Below are 18,394 nucleotides of genomic sequence, written 5' to 3'. Positions count from 1 at the left end.
CTAAAAATGTCGACTGAATAAAAACGTAACTCTCAACTTTTAGGTTGTGGATATTTTTTAAGTCCACAGTGCCATGCACACAATAGACACTCAATATTTACTGAATCATATGGGCTGTCTAGTGGGAAAGTCTTCTACATTATGTAAATGGTCAAACTTCACCTCAAAATGTCATAGACATCTGGGTCCTCTGTTCTAAGAGGGATCTATCAGGCAGGAGAGTCCATATGAATGACCACACCACATGCCCAGTGCAGGAAAAGCAACTCCACAAGTGTGTCCCACAGGTGGGAAAATGGGTTTATACACACATCACAGCCCATTTCACTTTATTTTTCCTAAACTCCATTTGGAAATACAACAATGTTAAATTGAAAAAAAAAAAAAAACCAACACTCATTAGCTTGAAAGTTTGCTCCAGATCATTCATAAACAATTCTTTCCCTCATCTTTTCTCAGAGAAATCTCTCTCAACACAAGGGACCTTGAAGAAGCCAGGGCAATTGTCCCCATCTTTACCTCATCCTTCTCACAGTCCTCATCAATCTCAAATACATGATTGGGAATCTTTTCTGGTCGCAGAGACTTGCTGAAAATACAAAAGAGTAGTCTTAGATACTGAGCAGAATAGAAAAAAAGGAACCAAATCAAGATGAGTAGACTTCTTTCTTTCACAACCAAGAAAATGCCAAGACATAAGAAGGAGGAATTCTTTTCTCCTTTTAAACTCAGATTCTCCCCTCTGGCATTACCTTCTGTAAAAGGACTCCCACATATGCAGCCAACAGCAAAGACGTAACTAAGCCCAAATTGCAAGGAATGCATGCCAGAGCTGTCGGTGGTGGGACCTTATCTCTCCCAGGCCAAAAAGCAACCCCAGGTCATTCTGGCTCTTCCATCTGTTTGCTATATGATCCTGGACTGACCATCTTAGGACTCAGCTTTAAAGGACATTTTTAAGACTCAGTTTTCATCTATGGGAAAGTGCCTTGAAAGCTACCAAAGGCTACACCAAGTCTTATTCCTCCAAAACATCTCCCATGTGATATCCTGTGAGGTTAATAATCTTATGGATGAAAAGGGGAGGAAAGTAAGCGTTCAAGTGACTGAGTGACTAGCCCAAGGTCACCCAGCTAGGAAGTGGTAGAAATAAGATTTGAACCCTGACAGTCTGGCTGTTGGGCCAGAGTGCTCACAGCAGCCTTTCAACTCAAATGAAAGAGATGCACTTAAAAAAAATTATCTACTTATTTATTGGGCTGCATCAGGTCTTAGTTGTGGCACATGAGCTTAGTTGCCTCATAGCATGTGGGGTCAAATTCCCCAACCAGGAATCTAACCCATGTCCCCGGCATTTCAAGGCAGATTCTTAACCACTGGATCACCAAGAAAGTTTCAACAGATGTACTTTTGTCAGAGATGTCTGGGGCCATCAAACTGAGTCAAATGTCTTCTAGCTTTTTCATTGACAGCACTAGAAAATGCTCACATTATCCAGAATCAAAGAAGGATGATTTTACAGTCAATATACATGCACCAAAGCCAAGAAGTGAACACGTCCATTTTGGAAAAAATTTCAATAAGCAAAAATATCCAATTACCCAAAACACACTTACCAAACATCTAGTTGTTTGAGGTTTTGTTTTATTATCTGTTATAATTGAGAAGCTTCACAAGTGGTTTGAAAAAATGTAAAATGTTTAATAACTCGCCTCTTGAAAGTTTCTCTTAAATTCTAAACTTACCATGGCAGCATTCGAAAGTCTCCAGAGAAGTCTTCATACTTGTAGTTCACCACGTGCCAATCTGTGCTATAGGTTTTAATACACTGAAAGAAAATAGGAATCTTTAATTTGAAATGTAGGAAAGGTACATGCACACTGTTTTTATGTCTGGTAATAAGCTGACGGGGCTTCCCTGGTGGCTCAGGGGTAAAAAAATCTGCCTGCAATGCAGGAGACCAGGGTTCGATCCCTGGGTAGGGAAGATCCCCTGGAGGAGGGCATGGCAACCCACTCCAGTATTCTTTCCTGGAGAATTCCATGGACAGAAGAACCTGGTGAGCTACAGTCCATGAGGTCACAAAGAATTGGACATGACTGAAGCGACTAAGCAGCAGCAGCAGCAATAAGCTGACAGACTTTTAAAAATCATCTGGGGAATGCTAGTACTGAGATCTTCCTTTGGGGATTAACTGTGTCTTCCTAAACCAGTTGGTGGTAATAAATTCCAATTCACACATTCTCCTGGGCTCTCTGACTTCAAGTCCAAAGAGTATTCAAGTTTATAAGAAAAGGCTAAGAATACAAGCTACTTGTGAAAGTATTTAAGCTGTATCCTCTATGTCACATCAAATAGACTTGTTATGTAGGTCAGTTAAATTCTAGTAATTTTGTTTTCCATTTACACTAAGAGTATTTTAAATACAGTGTTTATTAAATTAATGAATAATGACTTTTCTTATGTGGCCTCTGAGCCTCTTACCTCTTTGACAAACAAACTCTGGGCCCTCTTCTCACCATCTTCTGGTACAGTGGACTGGACTGTTCGGCGTTGACGACTGATCACAGAGATCTAGAAGACATAGAATATTCTTGCTATACGAACCAGCCTGAAAAATGCAATTTTGAAGAAGTACTAGTGGACTCACAGATATATCTTCCATTGGAAACATAAGCAGGTCTCGGAGCGGGTCACTGTAAATCTGAGTTTTTCTTTGGGCGATAACATTCTCATAGTCCAAGGGCTCAACAACTTTGGTCTTTTCCTTTATAAGAGACAAAAAGAAAGTAATACTGTCAAACAGACTGAAGTTCTTTGTCATGTGTCCAAGATACATTATTTCACCAAAGGGATTACTGATAATCAGCACTTAAGGGAGACACTTTTATGAGAGAAACCATCTCTATAATTAGACACACACACCAAATACACACACACACACACACACACACATCTCTCTGCTAAAGGCAAGAGCTCAAGAGAGACAGCCCTGTACTCTGCTTGTCCATGTACCCCCCAACAATTTATTGAATTTAAGACAAAACAAAAAGTGGCCTATTTAGAAGCCTGTGAGTTGATGATGAGTATGCACTATTCACTGGGTAACTGAAAGGGAGGGAGTATCAACATTCCTGTGCCCATTCGGTACCAGGCATGCTGTCCAAAGGATGCCTTAAGTTCTGCCATAGCCGGGGCAGGTATGGGTCCTGGAGATGCTTGATTCAGTGGACAGGACATGAAAGGGTGAGGTTCCAGGTGGCAAAGTCAGGGGTCCCTGTGGGACTTGCAGGTGACACAGCCATTGACAGTAGAGTCCAGCCCGAGACTAAGGTTACAAGGAGTAGGGTTAGTGACTCTGAGAAATCCAGGATGTGATTCTTTTAATAAGAGTGGTAACAGCATTTACTAAGCCCTTTCTAGATGTCAGGCACCATGCCAAGTGCTTTCTCTACAGTTTCTCATGTAAGACTCATAATAACCCTATTAAACAGGTTGAATCTTTGTCCCCACTTTACAGATGAGGAAATCCTGGACTCAAATCAGGTTAAGTAACTTGCCCACCTTCAGAGCTGGAATTTAAACCTGCATCTGCCTCCAAAGCTCTGTTCTTTCTACTTCATGCAGCCTTTCCTTGCCTGAGAAATACAGAAAGATACTAAAGAGCAAGGTACTGAACTTGGAATAGGATCCCATCTCCTACCTTCAACAAATCTAAAAGATTGGCGTATTCATTTTGATATTCGGCAAAACTAATACAATTATGTAAAGTTTAAAAATAAATAAAATTAAAATAAAAGTAAAAAAAAAAAAAGATGCTAACAAAAATAGTATAGAGGTGCCTCAAGAAATTAATAAAAGAGCTACCATATGATCCAGCAATCCCAATTCTGGATATATATCTGAAGGAAAAGAAATCCTTATCTCAAAGAGATAGCTGCACTCCCAAGTTCACTGCAACATTATTCACAATAACCAAAACACGGAAGCAACCTAGATTTCCATCAAGAGAAGAATGGAATTTTTAACAACATAAAATAGATAGATAGATAGAAAGGTTGTTCAGTCACAGAAAAGAAGGAATTCCGCTCCTTGAATAAATCTTGAAGGCATTATGCTAAGTGAAATAAGTCAGACAAATATTATACGGTATCACTTATATGGTAGAATCTAAAAAAAAGTAGAATGGTGGTTGCCAAGGGCAGGGGGATGAGGGAAAATGGGGGAGAACTTAGTCAAAGGGTACAAACTTTCCGTTGTAAGTTAAGTTCTGAGGATCCAAAGTACAGCATGGTGACTATACTATATTGTATACTTGAAATTTGCTGACAGTAGATCTTAGACATTCTCACACACACAAAAGGTAATCACGTGAGGTGATAGATGTATTAATTAACTTGATTGTGGTAATCACTTCCCAATGATACATATATATTAAATCATCACGTTGAAGCTTTTAAACATATACTTTGATTTTTCAATTATATCTCAATAAGTCTGCTGGAAAAAAAGATCTGAACAAAGATATACTTTATTTCAAGTCAAATTTGGATTTATCGACCCATGGGATTAAATTAAGCAGATTATCCCTATCATGTCTATAGATATGCATGTGAAATGAGTTGAAACAAAAGAAAAAAACTCTTATTGTGAACGCAGAGATTTTTCTGATAGGAAAATTTGACCCCCTTGTCCCACATCTACCATGTTTCATGGACCCAATGAAAGAACACTGTGAATGCAGCTTCCAGCCCTAACAATCAGTGTGATCCATTTCTCAGAGAAATATGAGAATAAAGTGAATAAAGCCCCATCGAAGAAGGCAAGACTTAGTGAAAAAAATTTCAAAGTCTTGCTTTTGGTGCCAACTATCTTCCCATACAGATTGCAAAAACAGTCCTCAAATTTCAATGTTTAACCTGTTGGATTAGCATCTATTAATCTCTCTGCATAGTAATTTCATAAGTACCTACTCCAAGTAACTTTGAAAAAGAAAAAATCCTCCTTTAGCTTTCTAACGTAGTTGTCAAATTAATATGCTAAAGGATACAGCAAAATGAACCACTTATTTACACGTGCAGTATATGCACTCTAAAAATGAAACTTGCAGCTCTCCATGTGTTTTAAAGGCCACATATTCGTGTTACAGAAAACAAGGTTTCACTTTTCATAGAAAACCGATTCAACTAAGCATTCTGGGTCTTTGGTCCTATTTCTTTATTAGTGGTAGCTCAAATGCAGAAAAAGGTAGAGTGGCTATTCTGAGTCCCACAAATCTTCCCCTGAAAGAAGATCTAGGCCTGTGAATCAGGCTTCATCTTTTTAAGAGGAAAAAGAGAAGGACTAAGGGCTCCCTTCCATCAGCCAGCTGCCTCTGATCTGAATTTTTTTTCTCCAGCCCTCTCCCAGGCATTAAAAGCCCAAACTGTCAGTGGCTACAGTAAGAGTCAGCCCCAAAGAACCGCACCCTACATTTCCCTTCCAGTAGGATTCAGTGTAACTCTGTTGGCATCAGAGACAATGAAAACCTTTGACTTTTAGAATTATCATGATTTAATAGCAGCTCTGCCTGGCGGTCTATGTATAATTTTTTTTAATTAATTTGCATTGGAGTACAGTTGCTTTACAATGCTGTGTTCATTTCTACTGTACAGCAAAGTGAATCAGCCATGTATATACAATATATCCCTTTGCCTGGCAGTCTAGAACATAAAATGCTTATCTAACTTTCCTATTTGGCTTTATCATTTGATGATCAGACTTACAGGGTTACCCTAAATAGAGCTTCTATCATACACAAAAAGGGTCTTCCTCTCAGATTTGGGAACTGCCTTCCTGCCAGTTGGTACACTGATTGGCCTGAAAAGGTGCTTTCTCATAACGCAAGAACACTGTGTTATAATAAACGGTACTTTATAAACATCCAGCTCATAGCAAGCTCCCACTGTGTACTTCTGTAAATTCTGTAGCAGCATTAAGTAAAAGGCAAAAGCATTCATATAATCTGGAGAGAAGCAAGCATATGTTTCAGTCTTCTCTTCTTAAGTAGTGACAGGAAAACCGTCAGCCTAAATTTGGAACCTACTCAGTTTTCACCATGTAGGAGAAAAAAAAAAAGGTTTGCCTTTCAAAGTTCATATTCACTGATTCCTGAGGGCTCTTGAAGTAACTGGCTGGTTATATTATCAGGGGTTTGGGTGTTGTTTCACTCCAAAATGACTTTGAAGTTTTAAGAAAATACTTTCAATATATAGTCTACCTGTTTCTTAACCCAAACCTGTGAAATAGACAAGGAAAATACTATTGTTTCAAAGTTACACATGAAGAAACTGGTTCAGAGGCTTAAGATCAGCTGTCTATATCCAATGGTAGAATCTGGATTCAAATCCAGGTCTTCCAACTACTGATCCTTTTTCTGTTCTTAGTGTGCATCCGTGCTCAGTCGCTCCAGTTGTGTCTGATTCTTTGCAACCCCATGGACTGTAGCCAGCCAGGCTCCTCTGTCCATGGGATTCTCCAGGTAAGAAAACTGGAGTGGGTTGCCATGTGCTTTTCAAGGGGATCTTCCCGACCCAGGGATCAAACCCAGATCTCCGGCATTGAAGGTGGATTCTTTACCCACTGAGCCAACTGGGAAGCCCCTCTGTTCTTAGCCGTGTCTCCCAACTCAACTTACTCATGTAAAAAGTCTTCAAAGATTTTTGCCACAACTTCTGCACTATTATATACTTCATATTTTTCTTCAAATCTCTTTTCCATTGAAATGAATTTATTGAAACAGTAAACTTCGTATCAGTCCCCCAGAGGAAACTAAGTCAATATTTTCCTAATCCTTAGTAAAATAAAATTTTAAATGTCAATCTCTGTACTGTGGTTTGGGACACAGTACACTCTTCCAGACTTAGGACACTGGGACCAAATCTCCATAGACTTTCATGTATAAACCCTCAAACTGTGAAGAAGTGCACAATTCCACAAATGAAGATAACTTTCTGATTTCTAACATAGATTGAAATGACAGAGATTGAAAAATGGAACTCATCAGTACAAAATCAGATACAATCTGCTTCTTAGTACAAAGAGAGGAAGGTACAAAGACGTATCCTCATTGGGAATCACGAACAGCATCAAACACTGAAGACTTTATGCTTTAGTGGTAGTCCCTGTATATCTACTGTACAGTGTGACTGATCATTCATCATCTTAACTTATGTATGTATCAATGTAAAACCAAGTTTGCAATCCTAAAATAATGTATAAATATGTATATGCAAGTATATCTTCAACCCTCCAACCACTCATGTACTTAAAAGGGAACAGGGACTTCCCTGGTGGTCAAGTGGCTAAGATACCACACTCCCAATGCAGGGGGCCCAGGTTCCATCCCTGGTCAGAGAATTAGATCCCACATGCCACAACTAAGACCTGGAGTAGCCAAATAAATAATAAATAAGTAAAAATAAAAGTGCACATTACTAGCAAGCTGGTTTAGTACTGGAGTGGGTTGCCACTTCCTTCTCCAGGGGATCTTCCCAAACCAGGAATTGAACCCGGGTCTCCCGCATTGGAGGCAGACACTTTAAACTCTGAGCCACCAGGGAAGCCATATCATTGGAAACTGTATCATTTCAATTTCATTTTTAAAAAGTAATCATAATCATGTAATATTCTGTCAACAGTGCAAAATCAGCCTGCTGATTTAAATCATTACTTCTGTTTAGATGTTACACCAAAGGTCATTCGTTCACTGGTAAATTTTTGACTTTAGAAACTAGTTCTCTTTAAGAATGCTAAGAATGTCTCTTCTACAAGTCTGCAGTGAACACTGCTTGACAGAATCCCTTCTGTATCACACTGGGAGAGAGAGCAGAGCAGGCAGAAGGCTTAGCAGTGGGGCATGGAGCCAATTCAAAATCTCCCCCTGCCACCTCCTTCTCCACATTAAGTTTTGGTGCCAGAAGGAGAGCGGCAACGATTGGTTTAAGAAGGAGAATGATGGCGACAAAAAGTTAGAAGCTGATTTTCGCAGTATTGTGATCAGACTATGGTTTCAATGGCATCTGAACAGACTCATATTGAAAATAACAACCATCTTAGAAAAGAAGGAAGACTCAAACAGAGGGGGTTACTCCATGCATCTCTCCTTCCCACCCGTTGCCCACTTCCCTCCCTTGGGAATGACTCCAGACACCCTCTAAGGGATTTAGCTCCCCTTTTGTTTCAGACATTTGGAGCCAGGTTTGGAAGGCTTTCTCCACAGAGATCTCAAAATAACACTTTACGCTCAAAATGGCCCACTGGGGACATGCTGCTTCCAGCAATGCAGAAAAGAAAGTGGGTTGGGGGACAGAGCACTCTTATCAAGTCCCTGCTAAGCTCCAGGCTTTGTGCTAGCCCTGGGTGGCTCAACTGGTAAAGAATCTGACTGCAATGAGGGAGGATCTGGGTTCGATCCCTGGGCTGGGAAGATACCCTGGAGAAGGGAAAAGCTACCCTCTTCAGTATTCTGGCCTGGAGAATGCCATGGGCTGTATAGTCTGTGGGGTCACAAAGAGTCAGACACGACTGAGCAACTTTCACTTTCACTTCACTTTGAGGAGCTCATGATCTAGAGGGGGAGGTTGATAAAGCCAAGACAGCTTTGATCACACAAACTGTTATACTTGATCACAAGTATAACACTTGATCTGTTTAACTTGATCACAGAAACTGTTATAACTTGAAGCCCCATTTGGCTTCCACACGTGTCAGACCCTTTGATATCACATTTTCTTCCAACAAAACGACTGCACAAGTGTTCTTGCACATTAAAGTGTGCGAGCCCATCTATTCACATGTATAGCAATCAGAAGAATTCCCCTATATGGCTACACATGGTCTCAGATCATTTCATCTTCTACTTTTGTTGATAAATTCTGTAAGGTTGGAGACTAGGTATCTGTAAAGAGTGGTGGGATGGTAGGGAGCAGCAAAATTTGAGCTGCAACTAGCAGAAATGACAAACGTCACCACTGTAGACTAGAGATTTCTAGAGGGGGACTCTACACAGCATGGCAACAAAGGAACATGACTGTGAGGAATTTTTCATAAGGTTCATGTCAAGAGTATCTGGCTTTATTATGCCCTTGTCTTTTGTCAATCATATGATTACCTTTCACCAGGTCAATTCTTTCCCTTTTTCCAAATAGGAACTCAAGTACCAAAGGAGCTTTGAATTAATATAAACTGGATGATGATGCTAGTGGAGGGAAGGCCATCTTTTCAGTTAGTACAACCGACTTGGCAAAACAGACATGAACATATTTTAATAAAGATTATTTTTCAGGACAGATCTTGGCACAGATACCCACTTACAAATCTCATTCAAGACACTGACCTTTCTTACAGCTAACAAACAGCTAAAGGGAAAATCATACTTTTCATGAGACCATGGGTAATGCTCATTCCTAATTTCTACCTTGGCTCTCACATTCTTCCTGTGAGAGTCCAACCTCCAACCTCTCTCATCCACAGCCCTTAACGTCTTTCCCAACTATTGTGGCATTTACTCAAATAGAGCTGTAATTGCATTGTGGGTACTTTGCATATTAGACTCCTTAGCAAGATCGTAAACACCTGGAGGAGAAAACAATGTCTTTACATTAGCTATCCCTTACACTGAGCATAATATACACTAAGTATTTTATATCTATTATCTCACTTAATTCCTGCAAAACCGCACAGGAGGTTCTTTTATTATGCCCATTTTACAGATGAGGAAACTGAGGCTCAGGCAGGTCCAATGCCACATATTAGCAGAGCTGGGATTCAAATCTATATCTATCTGATGGACTCCAGAACCAGTATTCCTAACCATAATACACACAAACAAATATAAAACATTTCCCCATCCTCGATCCTACCATGTTTAATTCCCTTGTACAGACTTAGCAATTTAGGATTTGCTGGCCCTGACTCAAACTACACTTTCACTTTTTTTTTTTTTTTTTAACCAAAGTGAGATCTTGCCTTCTCATCGCCCTGATGATACTGAGCATGACTGGCTTATGGAACTTGTAATTGGATAAGAAGTTTTACATTTCTTAATTGTTGCTTCCAATTTAGCATTTGCCATTAATGAGTAGGGATTAGCACCTTAGGTCTTTTACTTTGGGGCAGGAGTTGGCAGATTCAACTTCAAATGGGTAAGAATCAGATTACAAAAAAACAACAGTAAGATGTTGTCAAGGGACCGTGTCTAATTCACCTCGGTATCCTCCATAGAACCTAGAAGAGAGTCCTGAGAACCACAAAGCCAGACAATAAAACAAAGAGACTGATCTTACACGTATGCTTTCCCAGCCCAAATGGCAGCACACAAGAAGAGAGGGACAGCTCATTGATCGCTAAGGCTTTCAGAATTCATTTTCAGATCTCAGTTTCAATTTGATTTTTGATTCTGAGAAATCAGCAAAATGAGACTCTAAAGGCATTTAAATCTGAGGAAAAAGAAAACTCATTTTTTTTTCCTCTTTAGAGTTTTCGCCTAGGGAGGAATTCTTTTTAGATGCCAAATTACTTTTCTAAGTCTATTTGGCTATTTATACAAACTCAAGAACTATTTTTTAAAACCTACAAAGAATTTATATTATTTTTTTAAATCACAAAATAGACAAGTCTTGATATATCCTCTATGATTAATTCAAACTCACTTAACAAGTGTTTTCATTACAGCCAACTCAAATATTATGCAAGTAATATAGATTATCTACAGATGAAAAAATAAAATTTTGATGCACTCTATACCCCAAAACTTGATTTAAACCAATAATTATAAGTATACTCAATATGCTGGCTGACAGGTAGGAAAACTGATTTGAATCCAGTCACTCCCTTACTTTTTGTGTTCACTTTGTGCTAATTAGTATTTAAATGACTCAAAGATAGGACAAAAGAGGTAAAAATAAAAAGAAAGGCTTGAATAAATTGAGAGAATAGTGAAGTAGCTTTTTAAAACTAGAAGCACACTTTGTATTCTTTAGCAAACCATTATTGACAAAAAGAAAAATGCAACCTGGTTATACGTAATGGCTTTCTTTCAGCTTGCTTTCTAGCCAACCAAAGAATTTAACATGTTCACATAGACATACAAAATTACTGCAGATAATTCATTTATGCAAGAAGAAATTAGACTATGTGTCCATCAAATAATTTAAAACCTGCCTCAGATCTTGGTTCCCACTCCAGTAATGACATAAAAGAAATCTTGTTGACTTTTTCCTGAATTTGACAAACACAACTATAACATACCTTGCATTCTTAAGCAGAACAAAATGTAAAATGCACTGATGTTCGACAGGTATCCGTATTGAGCCAGCTAGATACTTACACTCCATGAAAACAGAAAAACCCAAAGGTCCTGTTTGTGTCATTTGAACACAACAGGACAAATCTATTTCATTAAAAAAGCTTTGTAACCTATAAATCAGCCACTCATCATTTTCCACACTGGATCCAACCACTGGTCTACCCATTCCATTAATTTGCTTCTGACAATGGAGTAAAGAAGACTGATGGGCCCCATTTTGAAAACCAACCTTTAAAGGAGCAAAGACACACCTTTCTACAAATACTTTCATTTTCCACAATCAGTCATATTGGATCTATCCATTAATTGAAATTCTGCCTTTTTTTCTCTTTTTGTGGGGAGGGGAAATGGGGGGGTGGACTTTGCTGGTGGCTCAGATGGTAAAGAATCTACCTGCAATGCAAGAGACTTGGGTTCAGTCCCTGGGTTGGAAAGATCTCCTGGAGAAGGAAATGGCAACCCACTCCAACATTCTTGCCTGGAGAATCCCTCAGAGAGAGGAACCTGGGAGGCTACAGTCCATGGGGTCGCAAAGAGTTGGCATGATTGAGCGACTAACACTTTCACACTTTTATTCTCACACTTTCTGCCTTTTTTGAATATCCTCAGTTTATACCACTTCATAATACATTCTAAAGCTATGTGAAATAAAGTGAGAGCTCCTTTGATTTTTCTTAAGTTTACCTCTTTAAAAAATCAGGAGATGCCCTACTTCTTGGTATACATAATTATTTCAGTATACGGTGACCTGAGCCATGTTTATCCTATCTACCCACTTGTGATTAAAAAGATAGACCTTCTTCCAGCAGGTTCTGCCTTTTGGTGATGTGAGGCAGGAGTCTATACATCATGCTGCTTATCATGCCCTGTATCTTATTGTCCTTCCTACGTCCTGGGAGGACTGTTCGCAGTGTTTAGTCTACAGTCACTCCCACGCTGCTTTAGCAGAGAGTAATCAAGCTCAAAGCCTACTCTCAGGTTAGTAAGTTACAATGACCTCTCCAGCTCTTATCCGTTCAGAAATTCATCACTCACTTTCCTGTCCACATTTTCCAGCTTCATGGGGTCTCACTGGGGCACAGCTCCTGGGAACATGGCGACTGTCAACACTTAGGAAAGGCTGTTAAATCAGACCAGCATCCTTCGGGTAACCACCCCTTGGCTACTCAGCATTTTTACACATCTTCCTCTAAACAAACAAACAAAAAAAATGCCTATCTGTAATCCTTGTTCCTTTCTTTAAGCCAATTCCCTCCTAACCAGTTTCACTTCCTTATACCTAAAAAGACCCCTCCACTATTTAGGAAGAGGAGTTCCCAGTACAGCAACCATGGCGCCCCTCATTAGAATGGTTAGGTGTCAGTGTGTGAGGAGCCCACGCTTCAGCCAGAGTCCACTAATAGGCCTGGTACAAAAGTGAGGCTTGCTGCCCTGTCACTCCCTGAGGGCTCTTTTGGAGCTCTTACAGAAACACAAAACACACAGCTTAGTTCTGACGGTCACTGAGCATCCACCCTGTGCCAGGCAGTGGGCTACAGAGCTGAGAAAACAAAGATGGGCAAGATGTGGGTGCTGCCCTTCAGGAATTCATGAGCTTCAGAGGGAAGACAGACCTCCTCAATAGAGAGTTAAAATACGACGGGATAAGGGGATATGGAGAATGCTGTGGGAATGCAGATTAATTCCACAGGTGAAGGAGGCTCAGAGAGGAGGTCACATGTGTGCTGAGCCTTGAAGGACTGAATAAAACTGCCCGTGGCAGGCCAGGTGGAGAAAGGTATGGCAGGCAAACACGAAAGCAGAAGTAATAGAAGAGGATGAGAATTCATGTGTTCAAGGGGCCTGGGGACACACAGAATAAGGAAAAATGGTTGAGATGAGCTGGAAAGGCATGATTATGGAGGACCACAGATGCCAAGGACATGAGATTGGACTGCTTCCTAGTATAGGCGATGGGGAGCCAGCAGAGGTTCTAAGCAGGGGAATGACATGAACAGATGTTTTACTCATATTTATGCACGGAAAGCCAGGAGGTCAGCGCTAATGGAAATTAATCCATAAAATGACAGCATAGGCTGAAAATTTGCCCCATTGTCTACTTTTTCCAGGAGCAATACACGGAATTATGGAAAACTACTCGTTAGAGCTGCATACAAAACTACTGAGGAAAATAAAGTGAGGGTTCTGTTTCTGTGAGGAGCTTTTCTTTCACAGAGAAAGAAATGCTTGCTTATATCTTCCTTGTGTGACAGAGATTAATTTGCCTGAGCATTTTATTTTGAAAATATCAACTGCCAATTTGCACTTCATGTGTTTCCCACACCTTTTCAATGGCTAATTTGATTTAAAATGGTTAAATTTTCAGCGAAATGTAAGGTGGATCACAATATTTCTTTGTTTAAACCCCTTTAAGGGGTCAACACAGCCTGCAGAATTGGTGATTTGCAAAGCAGAGAAAAATGTTGGGGTACACAATGGGAAGGACTGAATAAAAATGTCCTACGTTTTCCTTGAGAAATACAGAATATATTAATATAATTAGCAATAAGTTTTTTTAATTAAAAAACAAAACCATAGCCTACAGAAAAAGGCTTGCTCTGGTTAGTAAGGCTTATAAGATCTGGCCTCCACTCCCAGCCTCTGACTCCACCTCTAATCCACACCCCCCCTACCCTGTGGGCAGAGCTCCTAAGAGCCGTGTTATCCACCTTTGCTGCTCCTCTGCCAGTTCTCCCCGCAACCCTACCACAAGACTTCATGAAGCTGCCCATCTTTCTAGGTACAAATGGCCACTCCCTCCTACCCAGTTCTATCCACCTCCTCAAACCCAGAGGTAGGACCTGTACCTCCTTCCCCATCTTAGTCCCATGATGAAGTGCTATGGTGCCCATTTCCTTTTCCACCTCTCCCCTCACTAGAATGAAAGCTCTTTGATTCAAGGGTCTTTGTCTTATTCTTGGCTCTATCCTCATCACCCTCAAATTATTATCTTAAATGACTGAACGAACAAAGTATGAAACCACTGTGATTATCTTTCTAATCTCAACATTAAGATTTTCTGGACTTCCCTGGTGGTCCATAGGATAAGAGTCCACCTGCTAATGCAGGGAACATGGGTTTGATCCCTGGCCCAGGTAGATTCCACATGTGGGGCAACTAAGCCTGTGCGTGCCACAACAACTAAGCCCAGGTGCCCTAGAGTCTGTGCTCCACCACAAGAGAAGCCAGCACAATGAGGAGCCTGAGCGCCACAACTAGGGAAAGCCCGCAGGCAGCAACAAAGGGACTCAGTGCAACCAAAAAGAAAATAAAACGATTTTCTGCCTCTTCCAATCTTTCAGGAGGATCACAATCTACCACATGCTCACTGAAAAACACACATTTGAGTAGCCGTCTAAAGCAGCCAGACTACTGAACACTTTAATAACATGAATCATCACTCATTCTTTTTTGACAAAGTCACAACATCATATATGAAGTTTTCATAGAATCAGACACCTGCATGAAGAAACATAAAGTGTCAGGGGGTAGAAAATCGTGTTGGTTGGGCATGTGAATTAGACTTGAGAGAAAGTTGATGACTCCAGAAAAACTCTTTTTGTGGTTGTAACAGTTCTCCCATTGCCAAACTTCCTCCTGAGCAACCCCTCTCTCTCTCCACCCCTCCCCTCCCTTCAGCTCACATTTTCTCGGTGTGCTGAAGGTGCCTACAGGTACATTTTCTGGCTGCCTTCCCTAAAACTAACTGAAAGTGCAATTCATCACACATGCAAAGAAGCACTAGCAAGAAGCACCCCCATTTTGCGATGCTCATCTGATGCAATGACACTGTGAGACTCCAGACTCAGCACAACCCTCCCTCTACAAGCCTCTACCTATAACATGTGGCTGGACCACTGTCATAATGATCGAACTCTCTTTCCTAGAAAAGAATCTCCCCATGTTGTCCAGGACCATCTCCAACTAGGCTAACATTCCCCTTGCCCAGTCTCTCCATATGACAGCACGTTTCCTGTCCTGTGTTCATTTTCATTTCAACCTAGACCCCCTGGTCAATAGCCCTCTCACGAGTCCTTTGTCATTTGGAACCACATCCATGGCCACTCCCCAGCACTACATCAAACCCCTCCTTGCTTGTCTTTGCTGCCACAGGAGAAAATCCTAACTGGGTGCTCAGGGCCTTCATTTACAGGGATAACAAATCCTTGGCTCAGCTGGGCTCTCAGTCTCCTCAAGGATTTTACTTACTCCTTGTCAGCATACCATGACCTAAAGAACAGGACACTTGAGGTTCCACAAATGGAAAATCCCCTCTCACTCACAATAGCATCCTGCTTGATTTGCATAGCTTGATAGAAGGGCTGGTCTACTGAATCTGCAGTCCCTACTGGCACTGACAAAATTCATATAACCCTATATCTTTCCTTATTGATTTAGCAGTCAACTCCTTTCTGGGTGCCACTTTCTTCACTCCTAATTTGGTTCCTAATCTGGAGTCTCTAAATGATCCTTGGATGGGCTACGTGGGATCTGTGAAAGTCTGAAATTATATGAAAAATGTATGAATATCTTTATAGGAAAAGGACTCAGAGCTTTCCATACCTCAAAGGAGTGTGTGATCCAAGAAAGGCTAAGGTCTACTGCCTTACTAACTGCATATAAACAGGTCACACTTTTTTTATATAAGATTTATTGATTTTGTGTAATTATAAAGCAGCACATGGGACTTTCCTAGTGGTCAGTGTTGAAAAACCCGCCTGCCAATGCAGGGAACACAGGTTTAATCCCTGGTGGGAGAAGATTCCACATACCACAGGGCAACTAAGCCCATGCACCACAACTACTGAGCCTGAGCTCTAGAGCCCACGAGCTACAACTACTGAAGCTCACACATCCTAGAGCCCATGTTCCGCAATGAGAAGCCATCACAATGAGAAGCTCACACACTGCAACTAGAGAGCAGCCCCTACTCTTCTATGACTAGAGGAAAGGGCATGCAGCAATGAAGAACCAGCACAGCCAAAAATAAATACTAATTAAAAAAAATTTTAATTACAGCAATATATATTCATTGAAGGATCTTTAATCTAAAGAAGATCTTTAATATAAAGAAGAAAATAAAAGTTACTTAGAATTCCATCATTCAAAGAGGACCGCTATGAGTGACCATTTTGATGTTCCTCCATCTCTTTTCTATTTTCTCTCCTTTTAAACTGGATTCATACTATTGATTTCTGATAGTTACAGTGTTCCAAATAACATGAAAAACTTCAGAGTACAAGGAATTTGGGACTAGTGTTCAAAAATTCCTTTGATTTTCAAGTGCACCCACCAACAAAATTTCTTGAGCACTGCTATGTGTATGACATACCACTCTAAAAGTCAAGAGGTAAATAAAGCCTTATCCAAGTTTTCACACAAAGTGTTTAAAAATTCTAGGGATTTCAATAATCTGTGTAAAGCTCCAGCCTAAGAAAAAGAACATTTTAGTTTAAAATGACTGGACCTATATCAACCAGAAAAAAGGGGAGACAGGTGGCAACAATGACTTAATCATAGACTTGAAAGAATGCAATTAAAACCACTAGAAGTCAGGTTTTAAAAAAATTGGTTTTCCTGTACTACCAAAACATTTTTCTTTTATCACCTAATGATAAAAAAAAAAAAGGTGATTAAAAAAACACATGAGATGGGACTATAGAGTCAAGGCCCAGGTCATCTCACATGACTCATAAACTCATTCTGAGGAAAATTCCCTGTGTTTTGAGCAATGACATTAGGAAATAATTGTGTGGCTTCCTATGGCGACTGTTCAAAGGACAGCACTTGTGTGCTTGTGGAATTCCGCTGTGTTGAAAGAGAATGATCAGTGTAATTACTTCACTGCCACTGCTTACATATTTCACAATCAAGATAATTCTGGAAAAACAGGATTATTGCTTCTTTGCTTTAAATACATATAGGCAGACAACAAGCCAACTGAAAGATTTCTTATCTCAAGTCCACTCCCTCCAATACAATTTTCAACTTACATTTAAGTATTATTCCATTTTCGAGCAGGAAAGCAAGTAAGTCTCTTTGCACAATTCAAGGCTGAACCCAGTGAAATTCTCTAGAACTTTCTCTCTGTCACCCCATCCCATGCTAAACCATTGAGCCTTTTCCTCATTCCTCTGACCATTGGAAGTCTCTCTGAGGGAGTGATCCAGGCCTGACCCCATCAGAGTTTGCCAGAATATACTGGAATTGACTGGAGAAGGCACAGCCTCTGGTCAGGTCAAAGGCTCAGCCTTGCTTTCTTGTCAACACCACAACGTGACCGCAGCTTCTTGCAGGCTCTAAGTGAGGTAGTCACGCGGCAAGCAGACAGAGGCAGCCCCACTGCAATGCCTCAGCATCTTTTTCTTCTTTAGGGCCAGAGCCCCTTTCAGAAGACCCTGGAGCAGCCAGTGGACAGGATAGTTGAGAGTGGATGCGCGAGTTAAGAGCCCTTTTTAGGCCACCACAGATCACTGAGCAGTGATAAAGAACCCAACTGCCAATGCAAGAGACATAAGAGACACAGGTTCGATTCCTTGGTCAGGAAGACCTCCTGGAGGAGGGCATAGCAACCCACTCCAGTATGCTTGCCTGGAGAATCCCATGGACAGAGGAGCCTGGTGGGCTACAGTCCACAGGGTCATAAAGAGTCGGACACAACTGAAGGAACTTAGCTAGCTAGCTAGCTAGTAAAAGTCGCTTAGTCGTGTCCAATTCTTTGCAACTCCATGGACTGTATCAGCTCAGTTTAACTAGCTAGCTAGAGCACTGAGCAAAGTGAAGTGACTCAGTCGTGTCCGACTCTTGTGACCCCATGGACTGTAGCCTACCAGGTTTCTCTGTTCATGGGACTTTCCAGGCAAGAATAGTGGAGTGGGTTGCCATTTCCTTCTCCAGGAGATTTTCCCGACCCAGGGATTGAACCTGGGTCTCCCGCATTGTAGGCAGACGCTTTACCATCTGCCACCAGGGAAGTCCTACTGAGCAAAAGGAAATCCAAAAAAAGAG

The 18,394-nt window shown here is 40.7% G+C and overlaps 1 protein-coding gene across 1 annotated transcript in view; it reads right to left on the bottom strand.

The window, feature by feature from the left end:
* Nucleotides 1-18,394, bottom strand: part of DOCK11 (dedicator of cytokinesis 11) — a 509,230-nt gene that overhangs the window by 450,856 nt on the left and 39,980 nt on the right. Inside the window, 4 exon segments of the mRNA XM_045164356.1 lie at nt 520-589; nt 1,746-1,828; nt 2,485-2,574; nt 2,651-2,767. Of these exon segments, the coding sequence (XP_045020291.1) occupies nt 520-589; nt 1,746-1,828; nt 2,485-2,574; nt 2,651-2,767 (360 nt within the window).

Source organism: Bubalus bubalis, chromosome X (assembly GCF_019923935.1).
Source record: "Bubalus bubalis isolate 160015118507 breed Murrah chromosome X, NDDB_SH_1, whole genome shotgun sequence".
Taxonomy (NCBI): domain Eukaryota; kingdom Metazoa; phylum Chordata; class Mammalia; order Artiodactyla; family Bovidae; genus Bubalus; species Bubalus bubalis.
This window is presented reverse-complemented; position numbering and strand designations above follow the sequence as displayed.